This window comes from Suillus subalutaceus, assembly GCF_016647625.1.
Source record: "Suillus subalutaceus strain FC151 chromosome Unknown DFJ58scaffold_105, whole genome shotgun sequence".
Classification (NCBI taxonomy): Eukaryota; Fungi; Basidiomycota; class Agaricomycetes; order Boletales; family Suillaceae; genus Suillus; species Suillus subalutaceus.
Window position 1 is genome coordinate 65,515 of NW_024540354.1, and position 18,588 is coordinate 84,102.

General features: G+C 44.5%; 3 protein-coding genes across 3 annotated transcripts; 2 read left to right on the top strand and 1 right to left on the bottom strand.

The window, feature by feature from the left end:
• Nucleotides 1-113: 113 nt before the first annotated feature.
• On the top strand, nt 114-1,232 carry DFJ58DRAFT_803731 (exoribonuclease, exosome component 4). The gene is made up of 3 exons (XM_041390978.1): nt 114-152; nt 206-489; nt 540-1,232. Exons 1-3 carry the CDS (start codon nt 150-152, stop codon nt 1,030-1,032), a joined length of 780 nt encoding a protein of 259 aa, XP_041240515.1. The 5' UTR covers nt 114-149; the 3' UTR covers nt 1,033-1,232.
• A 441-nt stretch (nt 1,233-1,673) lies between these two features.
• DFJ58DRAFT_803739 (Quinolinate phosphoribosyl transferase) lies at nt 1,674-3,974 on the top strand. Its single transcript, XM_041390979.1, has 11 exons — nt 1,674-1,898; nt 1,969-2,095; nt 2,155-2,270; nt 2,327-2,410; nt 2,561-2,728; nt 2,789-2,842; nt 2,957-3,079; nt 3,139-3,340; nt 3,394-3,542; nt 3,604-3,688; nt 3,740-3,974. Exons 1-10 carry the CDS (start codon nt 1,812-1,814, stop codon nt 3,664-3,666), a joined length of 1,173 nt encoding a protein of 390 aa, XP_041240516.1. The 5' UTR covers nt 1,674-1,811; the 3' UTR covers nt 3,667-3,688; nt 3,740-3,974.
• A 4,360-nt stretch (nt 3,975-8,334) lies between these two features.
• On the bottom strand, nt 8,335-9,648 carry DFJ58DRAFT_844168 (uncharacterized protein; the record flags this gene model as incomplete). Its single annotated transcript, XM_041393048.1, has 5 exons — nt 8,335-8,503; nt 8,566-8,759; nt 8,873-9,183; nt 9,238-9,385; nt 9,505-9,648. 5 exons carry the CDS (start codon nt 9,646-9,648, stop codon nt 8,335-8,337), a joined length of 966 nt encoding a protein of 321 aa, XP_041240517.1.
• Nucleotides 9,649-18,588: the final 8,940 nt, after the last annotated feature.

The following is an 18,588-nucleotide window of genomic DNA, read 5'->3' on the forward strand; positions in this document are numbered from 1 at the left end:
TGCTGGTGAGAAATGGCTTGCATGCTTCAAAGTTCAGACGCATGCAAGTCAAAACGATCAATTTATGTCACTAGTAATAATGTAATAAGAAATGTACTATTTTTGCGTGAGACTTTTGAAAAGGCTCCTCTTGACCGCGTCTCTCAACCATGGTGCGCTCAATTTACCCCATCCCACCATAACCCTCCAACCTATTCATATCCAGTCTTCCCGCATTGAACTCCTTAATGCTGGTCTTCTTCGCAGCGATGGTCGCAGACCTTATGAGCTACGAACAATAGCCATCAACTTCGAAGCACAAGGAACGGCAGACGGCAGCGTCACCTACTCACATGGCCTCACACAAGTTCGAGTCTCAGTCCTCGGCCCACACGAAGCAAAACCTGGAACAAGACGCGAAACATTTCACGATCGCGCAATACTAAACGTCGAAGTCCAACTCGCCCCTTTTGGCGTCGGTGAACGAAGAAGAAGAGGTAGAGGCGATAAGTAAGTCTCATCTGCACCCACTTTATTTTATCGTTAATACGTACACTTAGGCGCCTCCTCGAACTCGCAGCATCAATCAAAAGCACATTCGAACCCGTCGTTCAAACTCATCTCTACCCCCGTAGCACAATCGACATATTCATCCATGTCCTCCAACTTGATGGCGGCCTCCTCCCCGCTTGCATAAACGCCTCCACCCTCGCACTCGCAACCGCAGGCATCCCTCTATTCGACTTTGTCTGCGCTATCAGCGGAGGCGTGCATGGCACTCAGCCGTTACTCGATCTAACAACAGTCGAGGAAAACGACGTGCCGAGCGTCGTGGTGGGCGTTATGCCTCGTACAGGACGCGTGACCCTCGTGCAGATGGAGACCAGGTTGCATATGGATCGTTTTGAGGAGGTGTTTAGAGTCGCGTGCGATGCAGGCAAGGTCCTTTGGAGTGAGATGAGGGATGCGCTCAGGGAACAAACGGGCGATCTGGTCGATAAACTTGAGGCTGGACCTGGGATGGTTGCGGTGAAGGAGACTGAGGATACGTAGGATTAATAGGTGACTTCCCGTAAGGTTTTACAAACAAAAGACGTCTGACTCGGCAGTCAAGCAAGAGCACAAGCTCAGTTAGTATTTAGCGTTCAGCGTGAGTGAGCAAGGACTAGCTAGTAGATACGTCTAAGTACGAGGGTAACCATTATTAGTTTGAGTGAATAATCACATGAATCACGACTCACATTCTGCTGTTTTGATATAGCTCATTTGCAGTTGCCTGAATTGCAGCTTGAATGCGCGACTCATATGTAGGCTCTAACGAAGTTCGCAGCTTTCCTCGTCTACCGCTGCAGACTTGCGAATGCGGACCAGCTGCACCCAGTACCAGTCGGCACTTCCAAAGTGGGTGTGCAGTTTGAAACTTCGATCGACACATATCGGCAGGTGACATTTCTGCGTGACTTCGGCACTTTCAATTATCTCACTCAATTCTGCTTCAATCATGGTTGTTCAACCTCGCAATGAGTTAGAGAATGATATCTATGCTAAGAATTTTGTGTTGAAGTCGCTAGAAATACGAGTTTTATGAAAGTGCCGACTTCTGTGGGGTGCCGATTGCAGTGGAAGGGATAGTACCTAGTACCCCTCCGTAGATTAGAAAATTTGCAAACAGCAACGAGTTGACAGCTGTTGACAGCGACCTTCCTAGAGGATTAACAGCTGTAAAACCTTACGGGAAGTCACCCGACTACTAGTAGTATGAAAACTTTTGATTGGTACCAGTCTGGTAACTTGAAGCAACACCACACACTCTTACTCCATCGATCATCATCATGACGAGCAACACCAGCGCTAGCATCCCAGATGGAGTCCAATCTGAGTTCAAGGTCGTGTCGATCTTCGACACAGACTTGTACAAGGCATGTATCGTAATAGCATTATCGTCATCACCTCAAACGCTTCTCCTATCATATTGACCCAGTTGCGCAGTTCACGATGCAACAGGCTATTTTCGAATACTATCCCAATGCAAAAGTCGTATATCGATTCACGCACCGTGACAAATACCGCCAGTTCTCTAGAGCATGTATAGACAAATTTCGAGAAGCACTGAACGGTTCGTGTCTCTTCCTTGAAGCTACCCCATTCTTTATCTTGATTTAGTACTATATGCAGGTTTCGCCGATGTACAACTAACACAAGCCGAACGCGTCTGGCTCCAGGATAAATGCAAGTATTTCAAGCCTGCGTACCTCGATTATCTCCAGTCTTATAAATTCAAACCCGATCAAGTGATTAGATGTCCCTTCAAGTTCTATCCTTGTACTCCATTGATGCGCACCCGTAGATCTCTGCTACATTCCTCCCGTCTTCTGATGACCCTGATATGGGCAGCGTTAAGATCGAAGCGAGAGGCTTGTGGCTGGAGACAGTTTTATGGGAGGGTACCGCTCATGGCATGTCTTTGTGAGATGTATTTTCGGTATACGGATCAGGATTGGGATTATACCGGGCAAGAAGGTGAGTAAATCCCTTCTTCATTATTGATTCTTTCGTGCTGCTGAATACGGTCATGCGCCAGAACAAGCCACGCATAAAGCTTACATCCCTCTTGGACGCGCGATGTACGTTCAGTGAATTTGGGACACGGCGCAGGCGCTCGTTCGTCACGCAGGATTTGGTAATGAGAGGGATTATAAAAGCGAGGGAGGCACATGAGTGGAAAGAGGGTTTTTTTGGGACTAGTAATGTATGCTGTTCTTCATACCGGTGGTCCCCCCTTGTGGGGTTTTTTGACGCAGATGGGCAGGTCTACCTCGCTATGCGGTACAACCTCAACGTCATAGGAACGATCGCTCAGTACGTCGCTGTTCCTTTTATTTTCATGACTTATAACTTGTGACTTTTAGCGAGTGGTTCATGGGAGCAAGTTCTCCTCACTTGATGATAAATATCCTCTGATCAAAGATATACTTAGGTCGCGGCACTGGGCGATTATAAAGATGCTGCTGGAACAGCTCTAGATCTCTGGTCTAACCTCTACGGAGATAGTCTTTCAGTCACGCTCACGGATACATTCTCTACTGAAGTGTTTTATCGGGTGCGTATATCGACTTTGAGCGTCTGTTATCCCCATCCTCATTTTTTGTGTTTTTATAGGAATTCGACAATAGACGCGCCAACCAATGGAAAGTCCTGCGTCAAGACTCGGGAGACCCAAAAGTATTCGCGCCGAGGGCTAAGCGGATGTACGAAGAGCGCGGGATCGATTATAAACAGAAAGCTATCATCTTCAGCGACGGTTTAGATTTTAAGAAGGCGAAGGAGTTGAATGAGCAGTGTCAGCTGCTTGGGTTCAAGTGTACGTCGTCACGTTATTTATGGTTTCGTTCTGTGGTCTAATCACAAGTGCAGGTTCGTTTGGTATTGGGACTTGGTTGACGAACGACTTTAAGAAGAAGAGCAGTGGGTATGAGGAACAAAGCAAGGCATTGAATATTGTGATTAAACTTGGGTCGATTGATGGGAAGGAGTGTGTTAAGATTAGTGATGAGATTACAAAGGTGGGATATGTTGTGATTCTCGGTTTTGTTGTCATTAATGCCCATTTGTGTTTTTTTACAGAATACGGGAGTTCCTCAAGTCGTGGCAAAGGTTAAAGAGATGTACCAGATATCGGCCTTGTAGACCCATTTGTAGACCAGCAGTTGTGAGTGATGGTATTTTCGTGGATGACTATCTAAATTGATGATGTCTTGAGCTGCCTCGTCACTCCAAGGCGTTCAAAGCTCAATGTTCAACGACGAAGTGTCCTGGTGGCTATGTATTAGAATAACTATGTCAAAGCGAGCCCCGATCATATATAGAAAGCTCGTACCCAATTTTCAGCGCTGCAGTACCGGAACCAGTGAAAGAAAGATCATTGAGGCGAGTTCATCGCACTACTACTGGAAAAGTATGAGATTGTGTTTATGAAGATAGCTTTTGAGAGGTTGCGATGCTCGAAACATGACAGCCTGACTCTCGTCCACAGACTGCCTATGCAGTTCTGGTTTCGGATGTCTAACGTGAGATATCCTTCCGAAGAATGAACTCATGATATTGATCGCGTCTGGCAGAGCCCTCTGAGTAGTCCATTTGAGGAACGAAGTGGTACGCTTGTTAGGAACCAAAATTTCGTGGGCGTATTTCTTCCATGATAATTCTTCGGGCGAATATAGGGGTATAATCAGTGCTGTGAATAGAATGAAGGAATTGATTATGACGGGCGTTTATCGACAGGGGCTGACTCGGATGGAAGGAGCGAAATGAGATCACGCTATAGCAACGTGCTATGGAGCAGACGATATATAAAGAGCCCACATGAATTGGGTTATGGGCAGACATCCAATTCTGCTCACGACTTCTCACTACACATAAGATCGACGACTTCACCACAGACGCTCCTCGTCAACCTCAAACGCTACTGAAGTACTGACGGTCCACCTCCCTGTTTAGCGATATGTCAAGATTGCGCGATATAGGAAATCTTACTGTGGAAAGGCGCGCGACGCCGGCACAAACACAAATAATGCGAGTGCACACGGATAAAGTGTCGGCAATTGCCTTCTTCAAAGGCGGTCGACATATCCTCACTGCTTCAGAGGATGAAACCCTGCGAATCTGGGACGTGGAGAAAAGAGCATGGGTGGGAAAGCCATTCAAGGGACACAGTGACTATGTATATTCAGTCGCTGTATCGCCAGACGATAGGAGAATTGCGAGTGGTGGGAGAGATAATGCCATCATCGTCTGGGACGTCGATAGCAAGCAGATGGTATTCAAACCGCTGATGAAGCATACAAACTGGATTCGGTCGGTGTGCTTCTCCCCCGATGGAAAGAGACTGGCAAGCGGGTCAGATGATACAAGAGTTGTTATATGGGACGCGGAGACTGGCGTTAGCCTCTCAAGACTCTGGGCTGGGAGTGCGGTGTCGAGTGTTGCCTTCAGCCCCGACGGGCTAAAATTAGCATCCGGCGGATTTAGTACCGTTCGGGTTTGGCGCACCGCCAACACCGAGCTTCTTCTCAAAATCCACGCTCACCAGGATTTCGTTCAAAGTGTGGTGTGGTCGCCTGACAGCCAGCAACTTGTTTCTGCATCAGACGACAAAACAATCAAGTTTTGGGATTCGTCGAATGGGACCCAAGTCGGTGAACCTTGCACCGGTCACACTGGCTACATTAGGTCACTTGCCATTTCTTCTGATGGCTCCTTCATTGCAACCGCCTCGGACGACAAGACTGTCCAACTGTGGAGCACCAAGTCACACAAACAGATAGGACAGCCACTCAAACACACCACATGGGTTTTCCGCGTCGCAATTTCTCCTAGTGGAGAACTACTCGCGAGTGGAGACTTTGATGGGAATCTTCAGCTCTGCTCTATCGAGAACACACTCAGGACGGATTTTTCATATCTCGTGCACCGCAGTAAGGTGAAGTTGGGCCAAAACCTCTATGCAGAAGCCCTGTCGGACGCGGAAAAGGTGGGGACGATATCCGTCGTTGTTTTAACATGTGTAATGATATTCGTAGGTCATTGAGCTCAACCCTTCGTCTTATCTCGGGTACGAACTAAAGCATGCAGCGCTTTGTGAAGCACAGCACTATGATGATGCATTAGAGGCCTTCACAATCATGCTCTCCAAGTTGGATGATGCACCCGACCCACGGATACGACGTACGCCCCAAATAACTCAAGCACAGACTTGAAGATGACTTACAACTTTTGCAGAGCTACGCCGAAAATATGTCAGTCCATCTGAAGTAGAAGATGCTATTCGACGAGCCATTTACGGCCGAACTGGAAAATGCCCCCCTTCGTCTAATCAACACCTCTACTGGACGTTTGTGCAATCGAGATGCGCAGATCACCGCATTCACGGATAGTACAGAATACAAAGAGCTTTTGCATTCATTCGATATGCATGGACCCCTCCAAACAGGGCCCATCAAAAAAGCGGTCGCGAAGTACTTCGGTTGGGTCATGTTGTCCCATAGGTGGGAAAGGAAGGAGCCGCTACTGTATGACATTCAGGGCAGAGACATATACGACTTGGATCCGGTCGGAACCGTGGTGAAGTTGCAGAAGTTCTGCAAAGTCGCACGCGCCGCGGGGCATCGTTGGGCGTGGAGCGACACATGCTGCATCGACCAGAACAACAATGTCGAGCTCGGAGAATCAGTCAATTCCATGTTCATCTGGTATCACTATTCAGCGCTCACCATCGTCTACCTATCGGATGTTCCTTCTTCATCAGAATCTGGTGCGCTCGCAAACAGCATTTGGAACAGGCGAGGATGGACCGTTCAGGAGTTCCTCGCTCCAAAAATTGTTCTCTTCTACCAAGCAGATTGGACCCTATATCTGGACGACCGCTCACGCAACCACAAGGAGTCTGACAGTATCATGAGGGAGATGAAGCGTTCAACTGGCATAAATGCACGGGCGCTCATCGACTTCCGTCCAGGGACAATAGATGCGCGAGAGAAACTGCGATGGGCGTCAAACCGTGACACCACAAGGGAGGAAGACATCGCCTACTCTTTGTTTGGCATCTTTGATGTCAACCTTCCTGTAATCTACGGAGAGAAAAGACAAAAGGCGCTCGGACGACTCTTGCAGGAGATCATAGCCCATTCAGGTGACATCACAGCCCTTGATTGGGTGGGACAATCATCCGACTTCAACAGCTGTCTCCCAGCCGACATTTCCTCATACATGGCTCCGTCATTTACACTGCCATCACTACCCGAAGACGAGATACAGAATTCGGTCTCCATGCTGCAAAACAATGTGGCTGTGGAGTCGGCTTCGAATCTGTACACCACTCTTGAGAACCTCGGCGTTCCTCGTTTCGCAAACGCCAGACTGCAATTGCCCTGCATCGCATTTCCTGTTACAGAAGTCAGGCGGAGGCCTGGTCGAGACGGAGCCAGATGTTTCACATATGAAGTCAAGGCAGACGAGCTACAAGACCTGTTGGTCACAGCGGAAGACAAGCTAGTTCAATTCTCGCCTGCACGGCGTACTCGGCAGACATTGCTGCTCATACGTCCGTGGAATCGGTATGATCTTGACTTGGTCGACTATACGGACGAGTCGCAGAGCATGGACGGTTTGCCTGCTGAGCATGGAGATGATGAGCTGGTTACCAGAGGGTTGAGGTTACTCGTTCGCCTTGAACAGCCTTTTGGCGCACTTTTGCTAGCGCAACAGCGTGGTGGGGAGTATAGGAGAATAGCTTCGGATAATGAGATCATCGCGCAAGTTACGGACATCACCTCTGTTATTGACATGATGGACATCAGGACACTGGAGATATTGTAGCTGCGATGGAAGAACGGGACATTTTCATCTCAATAATTTCATACCTTGACATCTCCACACGAACAGTCTTATTAAGTTATCTCTAGAATTTTGCATCGCGTCAATCTCGATATGGTATCATATATCACTGTCTCGTATACAAACAAGCTGATCACAAAATCAGAGGGACCGTCTTTTGTCAGGATACAAGGACCGAAAGAACCGTGTGTGACCAGGACTGACTTGTGTTTTACAAGGATTACCCAATTGGGAAACCACGCGAGTTCTCTCTTTTCTTTTCGGATCGCCCCAAAGCGGTAGTGACTGAGTACTACCGCCCAGAACATTATTTGATTAGGCAGTCTCATAATCTCAATGTTTCCCAATCTCCCTAATCCTTCCCCTGCTCCCTCCTGTGTAGTAGGCTCGTATATATCATGTATATTAGTCATTATATACCTAATAAAACATACATGACTGCTTTGATTTGCTACCCAATCAGTTCTATGAAAACAATATAATTCGCATTTTTAATGATTTTATGCATCATCATACACTGTACATACTCATATATATGCTATACACTGTCTAGATGACATTTTAACATAGTCTCATAGCTCCAGGAGGCCGATGGTTTGATTTCATAGGGATAGGGGATATATGAGAAGATTGGTGTTCTGGAGGATTAATCAAACATATATTCAAGATCTGAGGGTTGGAACACATGTAATACACATATAGGCGACCAGTGGTGCACTCCTGAGCGATATGACACTAAGCTAAGAGTTGTGGAAGGAATGTAGAGATGGGACATGTGTGGGAAAGTGTGCAAAACATATGAAAAAGACATAAAAATATATCATAGTGTGCTACACAATGCCCCCCATGATCTACAATATGTGTAGTGTGATAGGGGGACATCAGAAATACTATTTTTGATATTCTTGAAATGTGTCAGGTTGATTCTACAAGTATATATGGTAATTTGAGCTTCCACAACTCTTAGCTTAGTGTCCTATTGCTCAGGAGTGCACCTAGTGCTGCTGCGGTCTGGTCTAGTCCGGTTCTCAAGGGTGTTTTGTCGAACATAGAGCTGGATCTTAGGTCCGGTTCAGGCAAGGAAGGTGAATGCTGAACCAGACCCTTATGAACGTGTTCAAACGTCCAAACACTACATATAAATTTCAAAAATTTGCAAGAACTACATGAAAAATTCAATGGGTAACTACTAACTACACCATATCCACAACATAGTATTCATGAGCAGTGGCAAACTCGGCTTGAGCCGTCGCAGATATATGGCCCTGACGATAGCCACTTTTCAACAGCTGAAGGGCCTCAAAAGTTGACGGCAACAAACAATTCCGGTGCATGGTCCTGGTGATGCCACTGCTCAAAAAAACACGTTCAGAGGCAACGGCAGAGCCCTGAATAGCCAAATAATCCTTTGTGATGTGAGAGATGGTTGGATATTGAATAGATTGGTGCTGAAGGTGTTTAAGTCAACCTGCAAGGAATACCAATAAGAAAAAAAACTCACACCCCACCATGCCACTATATTCTTGACATCCTCTAGTGGTGCAGCAAGGTAGTTGTCAAGCTCTTGGCAAGGCCTTCGGTTTGTGGTGTCACTCGCAACGCGAGATTTGACAGCATTGCGCATCCAGCTGTGGCCATATGACCCTTGGTGAGCAAGCGAGGAGGGAGCCACAACAATGAGCTCTGTGTCAGGCAAGGAAGTGTGATGGTAGCACTTGTTGAAAACTTTCTGCAAACATTTCATACCCTCATCAAAGTCACGAGGCTCCCATTTACCCTTCACATATGCCACCTTATAGTTGGGGTTGAGCGCTACACAGTAAAATAGTACACTAGATAGGCCATTATAGTAAAAACAACATATACCAAGGCAAATGAAGTAGACATCGGTTTCATTGATCTTGTGGTACCACTTGCAAATATTGTCAAGGCCGGACTTAATGGCAGTTGAAAAAATCATTGAACTTTGAAGAATCAGCCATGTTTTGCCAAGTTTCTTGGAGATACTCAAGGACTGGAATCGCACACCACACAGTAGGTTCACGAGTTGCAGAAAACGTTTGTTGAGCATTTGCGGGCTCCTAGTTATACAGTAGGTGAATACAATGAATTGATGAAGACACTCGAACACACCTGAAGCACATCATGCATCAACTCCAACTTCTCCCATTCTTTCGGCTGAAATCTTGAATGCACCATATGACTTGCCCTGTGTTGGAATAGCAAGCATGCGCTCGCAGTTGAGACACGCCATTGGGAGATCTTGTTTTCATCCATTACAGCGACCTGTATGTTTCTTTTACTTGATCTTGTTATCTCTCTTTCCATTGTACTTACTGAACCTTTTGTTTGCCATGGCCAGTGCCAATTCCTATTGTACCAAGTCTCACATGCCCAACAAGAGCATTCAGACTATTTAGCTACTGTCTTTTCAAGCCTGATACCTCAGACATTTGCATTCTAGCGTGCAATGACTGAGGTATGATATCTACCTTACTTACATTTTCACCTATGCTAACTTGTATCAGAGTATCTATTGCTTATATGTGAATATCATAGACATATGCGTTCTTGCATGCAATGACTGAGAGTATTCTATTGCTTATAGATCCATACGAGGCTTGTATAACTTTCACACCCTGTAAGTTTGGGACTTCATTGCTGTCATCTGTCAGCTGTATGAACCAATTCACGCCCTGCTGGGAAATTATATTGTGTTAGTATAGTTCATAGGGAGAGTAGTAGTAACCAACCGACCTTACACAACTTAAGTGTGCGCTCCAACATGCCAAACAATGAGGCCCATTGGGTGCGAATCCATTTCAAAAGCTCGAGCTTCAGCTCATTGACCTCAGTGCAGAACTTTTGGAAGAAGGTACAGGCTTGGGGAGATTTCCGTACCTGAATGAAGTGTTCATCAAACAGAGTTAGTCAGATAAGGATACAAACTTAAGGATACAAACTTACCTGCATAATGAGTGCAAGCACTTTGCCAACAGTATCAGCAACATCAAAATCAGTCACATTGTCATTGTCATTGTCATTGTCATCGGTTGCATTCTTGAGGAGAACACTTGCTAGCGTAGGAGCAACCTCCTCGATGAAGTGTTTTGTGACTAAGTGTAAGGTGTGCTCCATACAACTGAATAGACATCAGCATACATAGAATGCAATATTAGATAGATCACTTACTGCATACGGTGCTTGCCTGCAATCCATTTCTTGCTGGAAGGGTCAATAGCAAGTGCAACAGTTTGAATGGCCATATCATTATTGGTGGCATTGTCAGCCATCAGCCATCAGCCATCAGCCATCCAACCTTTGTCCGAATGCCATAGTTATCAATAGTTTCAATCAGAATTCTTCCAATATTGCTGCCACTATGGTTGCCATTAATGATTGTGAATGCAAGCTGCTCAGACTTCAATTCCCACTCCTGAGGTTTGCCAGCCGGTGAGTCAATATAATGTGCTGTGATGGAGAGGAAAGGAATGCCAGGTTCAGATGTCCATGAGTTGAAGGTAAGTGAAATCTTGCTATCGACATGCTTAAGTTTCTCCTTGACACCTTGGACAGTGAGCTTTGCCCATTGAGGGTACAACAACTCTGCTAAGGTGCAATGCAGAGCAAATGAAAGAAATAATGCTCTAAGCTCTGGGTGGGAGATAGAGCTATACTTCTCTCTAAGTGTTGGTCAAGGTGTGATGCGAATCATTTGACCCAGGGAAGCAGATGGCAGCAGAGAAATGATCCAAAGCATGCTGAATGAGTGCCTAAGGGAGTGCCTAAGCACGGGAAAGCGCCAGAGCTGCACGAAGCACTGGAGAAGTGGCTCTCAGTGTAGGACAAAGTCTATTAGAAATGGGATAATAATTATTGCTCTAAAGTGCAGCTCTATACTGGTGCTCAGTGGTAGTAGATGGGTGGTAGTAGGTGTCTAAGAAGTAGTGTCTTCATGCCTCCTCGGCTCAACACAAAGTGAACCACAGTGAGGTAAAGCACTATGTAATAGCTACTGGGCCATGGGGAATGGTGCCATACAGTGTAGGTAATAATGAAAGGTACATGAAATAGTAAAAATAGCGAACTAATACATACCTGTGGGCTGGATGGACAGTGGATGGATGCTCCTGAATGATGGGCGACACAGGGCGCTTAAGCACGAGAAAGCACGCAAGGCGCGCGCGCGGGAACGCTGCGGCTAGTGCGGGAAAGTAGCGTGTACCTTGCGGCTAGCATGGGAAAGTGGGGCGCTCTATAGGGAATGACTAGGGATGATGATGGTGCAAGTTGTGCAGTGATGCCCAGTTGTCCTGAGCTGTGATATAGGCCATATGTGGCTGTAGGGGCATGAGCCTCTACACTGTTCAAGAATTTCATTGTGAGTTTTTGTATGATGAGGGATATCCCTGTCTGAATGGGAGGGCTGGAGGTATTGAAGCAGACAACAAGACCACATCACATCCACCCATCACTTCCTTGCAGAGCCTCAACTCACCCGACCCTTCCATTGTCGCATCAGACTATGTCTGACTCGGCTGATCCAGACCCATTGCCTCGGCCATTCACAGTTAGCTAGGATTGCATGCATCATGCCTTACCCGCTGTCTTGGTCATTGCACACCTTAGCCAACCATTCTGTCCCATTGGTCCCGAGTCCTCCCATGTCCTGCCCATGTCCACCTATCTCCATTGGTGCATTTTTAGCTTATCTCACTGTTACTGAATGAACTGCAGGCATTATTACATGTATTCCCATGGCTGCAGCACTTGCAAGCCTTATTACATACTGACCTGAATACCCTGCGTCTTGCTACTACTCTCACCTGTGCGATTCTGGACATTCATGTAGTTAGATAAATAGGACTCAAGTCTCGTACTACATGTCTCTCACTTCCCTTCTCCGGACATACCTGCTACTGTTGTAGATAACAGTAGCAGGTATGTCTGGAGAAAGGAAGTGAGAGATAGTACATGGCGAGTCACTGTAGTTAGCCTTTAATTTGTGCAATTGATCCCCTTTGCTTTTATCTTCGGATGTGCCTTGACCACTCTAAGTGTGTGCTATCTAAGGTTTCTATACCTAGGCCTTTGTGAGATCTGGACTGCTACTGGTGAGGCGATCTCAACCTGGCTGGGCTGATATGAAATATCTAAAAATGCTTAACCAGTATAAGTGAGTCTTGGCTCTGCCTAGCTGCTATACTCGCAGAATGCAAGAACGTTCAACCCTAAAGGGGACTGCTACTGAACACAGAACCAGATGAAAGAAAGACCCTTGAAGTGCGATGGATGCGCAAAAGCACAAGAAGAAAAGTGAAGTGAGTGCGAAGCGCGAGAGAGCGCACTAAGGTAAGCGCGAGCGTGGGAACGTGAGCACTAAGGCGCGCGTTGTGCGGAAAATACCGGATAAGGAAACGGATAAGGAAGCGGATGTGCAAAGCGAGTGCAAATGCAGAGCAAGTGTTATAATGAGTGCGGATAAAGGTCTAGTATAGGCGGATAACGATAACCATTGGAAACACAAAGTGCGCCCAAGTGGTGACTACTACTTTAAAGTAAAACCCAATAGCGAGGGAAGTACAGCAAAGGGGAGTAATAATGATGGAGTAGTAAGTCAGCAACTTTATACTATGGAAATCACATTGGAAGCGGAAGGGATAGGAGCAGTAAGCGCTAAAAATATGTAATGACATGTAATAGTGCTGCAATGCTTGTTACAAACCACAAGGCAAGGCATATGACGTACCAATGAGGTGGGTGGACATAGAGGGACGTTCCTGGATGATAGGCGATTCAGGGCGATGCAGGGCGCTTGCAGGGCGCTTAAGCGCGAGAAAGCGCGCAAGGTGCGCAGTGTGGGAATGCTGCGCGTTGTGTGGGAAAGTACTGCGCCTATGGCGCGTTTCGCGGTGTCCTGCATGATTTGGGAATCATGCATGGACATGACTACTAGGTATCCCCCTAAAAGACAAAGTCTGTTAGCTTAGTCCTCAGACTAGTCAACCCATACCTTGGTATCAAACCTTGGTCCAATAGTTTCAGTTTTCCCTCAGTGATTCATGAATCCACCATGTTTTGAAGAAAAGTCATATGTGAGATGGGAATCACATAATGACCTAGTTGATATGAGAAGCAAAATGAAGGTTAATGTATTGCCTTTCATTTGGCTTATTCACTTTGGCTAGAGAAACCCATAGAGAAAAGTTCAAAGCCTAACAAAAACCTATCTAAAAAGCCCGCGCTATTGTGTACTATTATTTGTTCCATTATTTCTGAGTTGTTTTCTCTAGTGTTTCTTTACTTTACTTTTCTATTAGGATGCTCTGACTAATCAGATGCTTCATAAAATTGTACCTACAGGGTATGATGTCATAATGATGTCATAGGACTTCACCTACACTCCTGCAGGTATTTTGGTTGAAAGATATGATATCATAGTGATGTCATAATGATGTCATGTTCCATGGAATTTGCTAGAACATTCCAATGACTCATAATGACTCATAGTGACTCATAGTGACTCAGAATGATGTCATTATCCCACCATGAATATTCTGGAATGTTCTTTTGCACCTGCTAGAACATTCTGCTCCAGTTTTTGGAATATTCTTCTCACATTCTGAAGTCATTACATCACCTTTTTACTTACATAATATTCCCACACAAAATGTATATAAGGAGAGCCCATTCTCCCCCAAAAAAATAGATCTCCCACTTGTTGCATTCAAGAATCTCCCACTTGAGCAAATTGAACTCTCACCTAAGAAGCTTCAGTCTGAACAAATTGCTGCTTACAAAGCCCATTTCCTTTGTAAGAACTGTCCAGGCAAGTGCAGGGAAAGTGTTTCCCTTGAGATTACGTAAGTTTCTCGCGATAGAAACCCAGTTTTGTGAGACCAGTGTTCTCACCACGTAGTGTTTACTGACCAACACGAGCTTTGGTCAACGTTGTTATTTGTGAGACCAGCGTTCTCACCAGGTATTTGTATACTGATCAACACGAGCTTTGGTCATTGTTGTTATTTGTCATTGTTTTTTTATTTGTCATTGTTGTTATTTGTGAGACCAGCGTTCTCACCAGGTATTTGTATATTGACCAACACGAGCTTTGGTCCACGTAGTCACATTTGAGACCAGCTTCTCAACAGTTAACCGTATATTCAGGAAACCAGTTCAAGTGTCTAGACGGTATATCCTAGACAATCCCATAGTTTCAATCAGAGATAATAAAGCTCCGGCTAAGTTAATCTGACTGATTGGTTTAGCGAGCCTCCCAAGAACTCACACGTTATCTACCACGAAAGAAGAAAAGTCGTAGACCGTGTTAATCGAGGACTGGCAAGAAGTCTTATCCAGTGTAATTGTGGTGTCATTACATTCTTACACGTATTTATATAAGACCCTCGGTTATTAAGACAGCGGGAAAGCTGCGCGTTATGTGTAAAACAACTAGGGACATGATAGAAGTCGAATACAGCTGATGGTGCAAGTTGTGCATTGAAGGCCAATTGTCATGAGTTGTGAAAAGGTGCGAAAGGTGCCCATATGTGCCTGCAGAAACGCGAGTCTCTACACCGGTAGTCTTGCCTCAGCAACCTATACCTAATTTTACCTTGTCATACCTAGTTATACCTAGACTCTCCTTACCTCGGCCTAGCCTTACCTGCTGCTCCTGTCAGCATCAGACTTCTCTACTCATATCAGGTATCTCATATCAGGTGTCTCACATCAGACATCTTGCATCAGACATCTTGCATTGGACATACTGTCAGTAACCTCATTGCATCAGACACTCCCAGACCTCGGACTCGGAACATCAGTCGGTCGGAACATCTTGGTCTCAGATCATAACTCCTTCCCTTCTCTTCCCTCACACTATCAGAAGGAAGTGCTTCAATAGCAGTCCCCTTGGGTCGATGTACTGCACTTGTGCCCGTTAGGATTTAGTAGGTTTATTGGTATAGCTAGCTGACTACTATTTCTTTCACCACATCAGACCGAATGGACAGTCTGGTTCGGAAGGGTTTGCATTTGAACTGAAGTTCTGAACTGGACTCTGGCAGCACTAGCTGTGCACCACTGGTTACCTATAGGTGTATTACATGTGTTCCAACCCTCAGATCTTGAATATATGTTTGATTAATCCTCCAGAACACCAATCTTCTCATATATCCCCTATCCCTATGAAATCAAACCATCGGCCTCCTGGAGCTACGAGACTGTGTTTAAATGTCATCTAGACAGTGTGTAGCATATATATGAGTATGTAGGCCCTTGTACAGTGTATGATGATGCACAAAATCATTAAAAATGCAAATTATATTGTTTTAATAGAACTGATTGCCTAATGGTAGCTGGTAGCAAATCAAAGTGGTCAAGTATGTTCTATTAGGTATATAATGGCTAATATACATACATGTTGGAGCACGTGAGATGCGACACAGCCACAGCACATCAGAGTATGTGTTTGGAATACGGAGTTGTTATATATGTCCATTTTCTCATTGTCCCACTCTTCCCTCAGTCCATTATATCAGACCAAGGGTGAGTCACTTATTTCTTATCCTGCCGTACTCAGATTGCTCATGTTCATACTTAGGATACTGATATCAGTGTCTAGGTACTTATAATAATCAGTCCATTATATCAGACTGAGGGATACTGATATCAGTGCCTAGGATCTAAAAATACATACCTTCTTTCCTTGTCAGTTCAAAACAATTGAATCTGTATACTGAGTCTATGGTTTGAATTCTGTCTGAGAGTTTAGCATGTTCGTGAATCATGTAGCATGAATCGTGTAGCGTGAATCGTGTCTCCCTTCCTGTAAAAGAGAGAGGAAAAAAGTATAGGTTAAACTCAGCTAGATTAGCTGTTAGTTAATTATATAATCAACCCCTGTAAGGTAGTATATAACTTGAATAAATGTTTCTTAGTCTTACTTTGAGGCTATTGATTTGCCTGTACTTAGGTTCTTACATTATCTTACACCGTTTGAGATGAGTGAAGGTGGAAAGTGCTCCATTTCTTACATGGCAAAATTGGGCTCTTTATATACCTTTTGGAGGCCCTGATTACAAAGCATGAATCATCACATGGATTGGTAAGAATGTGCTTACAAACAATGCCATTTGGTGTGTTGAGTCAGCCTGTTTACTAATTTACATTATAAATACAGTGTAGTTTACAAAGCATGATACAGTGGCTCAAAAAAGTGTCTCAATGTTTGTAGCTTTTCATGTAATTGCTTTCTTGTGAGTCAGGACGTGGAAATATGACTAAGCCATAGGGAGGGGTGGAAAAGCCCTGCTTCTTCGCTTCAATTCCATCCCCTACAGCGTGGGAAGCTGATGTCATCAAGTGAAGATATGGTCATTTTAATTTGGTGATTCATTGAGACGCTTTTTTGACTTTATAAAAATTTAGCAAAATCAGGTTACCTAGACAAAATGTTATGACTAAATATCTAAAAAAATGGTGTTATGTCAATAATATGGTCTGACTGTAATATCTTACATCTATATAAGTGCAAGCTAGAGCATGAAATTCTCCATAATCCTCATGAAGTCTATCTCCTCTACTCAACAGGATAATATCCTTGTTCTCAGCTTCTCTGGTCTATCTACTAGGCAGATTGCTTCCAAAACTGGTTTAAGTTGGGCTACTATTGCTAGGGTCATCAAGAAATCTAATCCAAATAAAGAAAATATCAATATGGGCTATTGTTCACTGTATTCTATCTGGAGAAGCTTCAAATGCTGTTCAAGCCACCAAATTCATTAATTCCATCATCCCCTCCACTGTCTCCACCCAAACAGTAAGAAACACTCTCAAGGCAGCTAACCTGAAAGCTATAACCAAGAAGAAGAAACCTCTTCTTTTACCAACTCATAGGAAGAAGAGACTAGTCTTTGCTCTGAAGCACTAACACTGGACTGTTGAGGACTGGAAAAGAGTTATTTAGTCAGATGAGACCAAAATCAATAGACTGGGGTCAGATAGTCAGGAATTTGTGTGGAAAAAAGCAGGTGATCCACTAGGAGACAGAGAAGTAAAAGGCACACTCAAGTTTGGAGGAGGAAACTTGATGGTGTAGGGCTGCATGAGATGGAATGGAGTGGGGATTCTGTGTGAGGTGGAGGGGAGGATGAATGCAGAGCAGTATGTCTCCATTCTAGAGGAGTGTCTGCTTAGAAGCATGAAGGAGTCAGGTATTGATGAAGAGAACATCATCTTCCAGCAGGACAATGATCCAAGCATACCTCAAGACTGGCTACAAAATGGTTTGAAGACCATAATATCAATGTTCTATCATGGCCAGCACAGTCTCCAGACCTCAATCCCATTGAACATCTTTGGGAATTACTTAAAAGACTACTTGCTGCCTATCAAGATCCTCCAAAGGGGCTATTTGAACTATGGGAGAGAGTTGTAGTAGAGTGGAGAAAGATTACTAAGGAGGAGTGTCAGAAATTGATAGAAAGTATGCCTAGGAGGGTAGCAGCAGTTATTAAAGCTAAGGGGGGTAACACAAAGTACTAGAATCATACAATAGCATTGGTAAAATACAAAGTCAAAAAAGTGTCTCAATGAGTTACCAAATTAGAATGACCATATCTTCACTTGATGACATCAGCTTCCCACACTGTAGGGAACAGAATTAAAGCGAGGAAGCAGAACTTTTACACCCCTCTCTATGGCTTAGTCATATTTTCACATCCTGACTCATAAGAAAGCAATTACATGAAAAGCCACAAACATTGAGATACTTTTTTGAGCCACTGTAAATCATGGCATGAGTCATCACATGGATTGGTAAGGCAGTTGCTTATAAACCAAGCCATTGGGTGTGCTGAATCAGCCTTCTTACTGAGTAGATTATAAATACAGTTAGAAATCTTACAAAGCATGACAAATCATGATATTTCCCAGTCACATGACATGCTTACAAACATGCTTGGTGGCTTGAGAGAAAGTGTTGGCTGAATATGCCTAAGAAAAATAGAAAGAGATGGAATGTCATAGAACAAAATAGAAATACATGGAAAAATGGAAGTGAAGTTTGAAAGTACAAATACTGGCTAATAAATAAGGGGAAAATGATGGGGTAACTTGATGATAGGATACAGTAGAGTCTACTATACCTTCCTTATCACACCTTTTGTGTATATGTCATGGTATGAGTTGCATACCATGCATGACACCATCACAGGC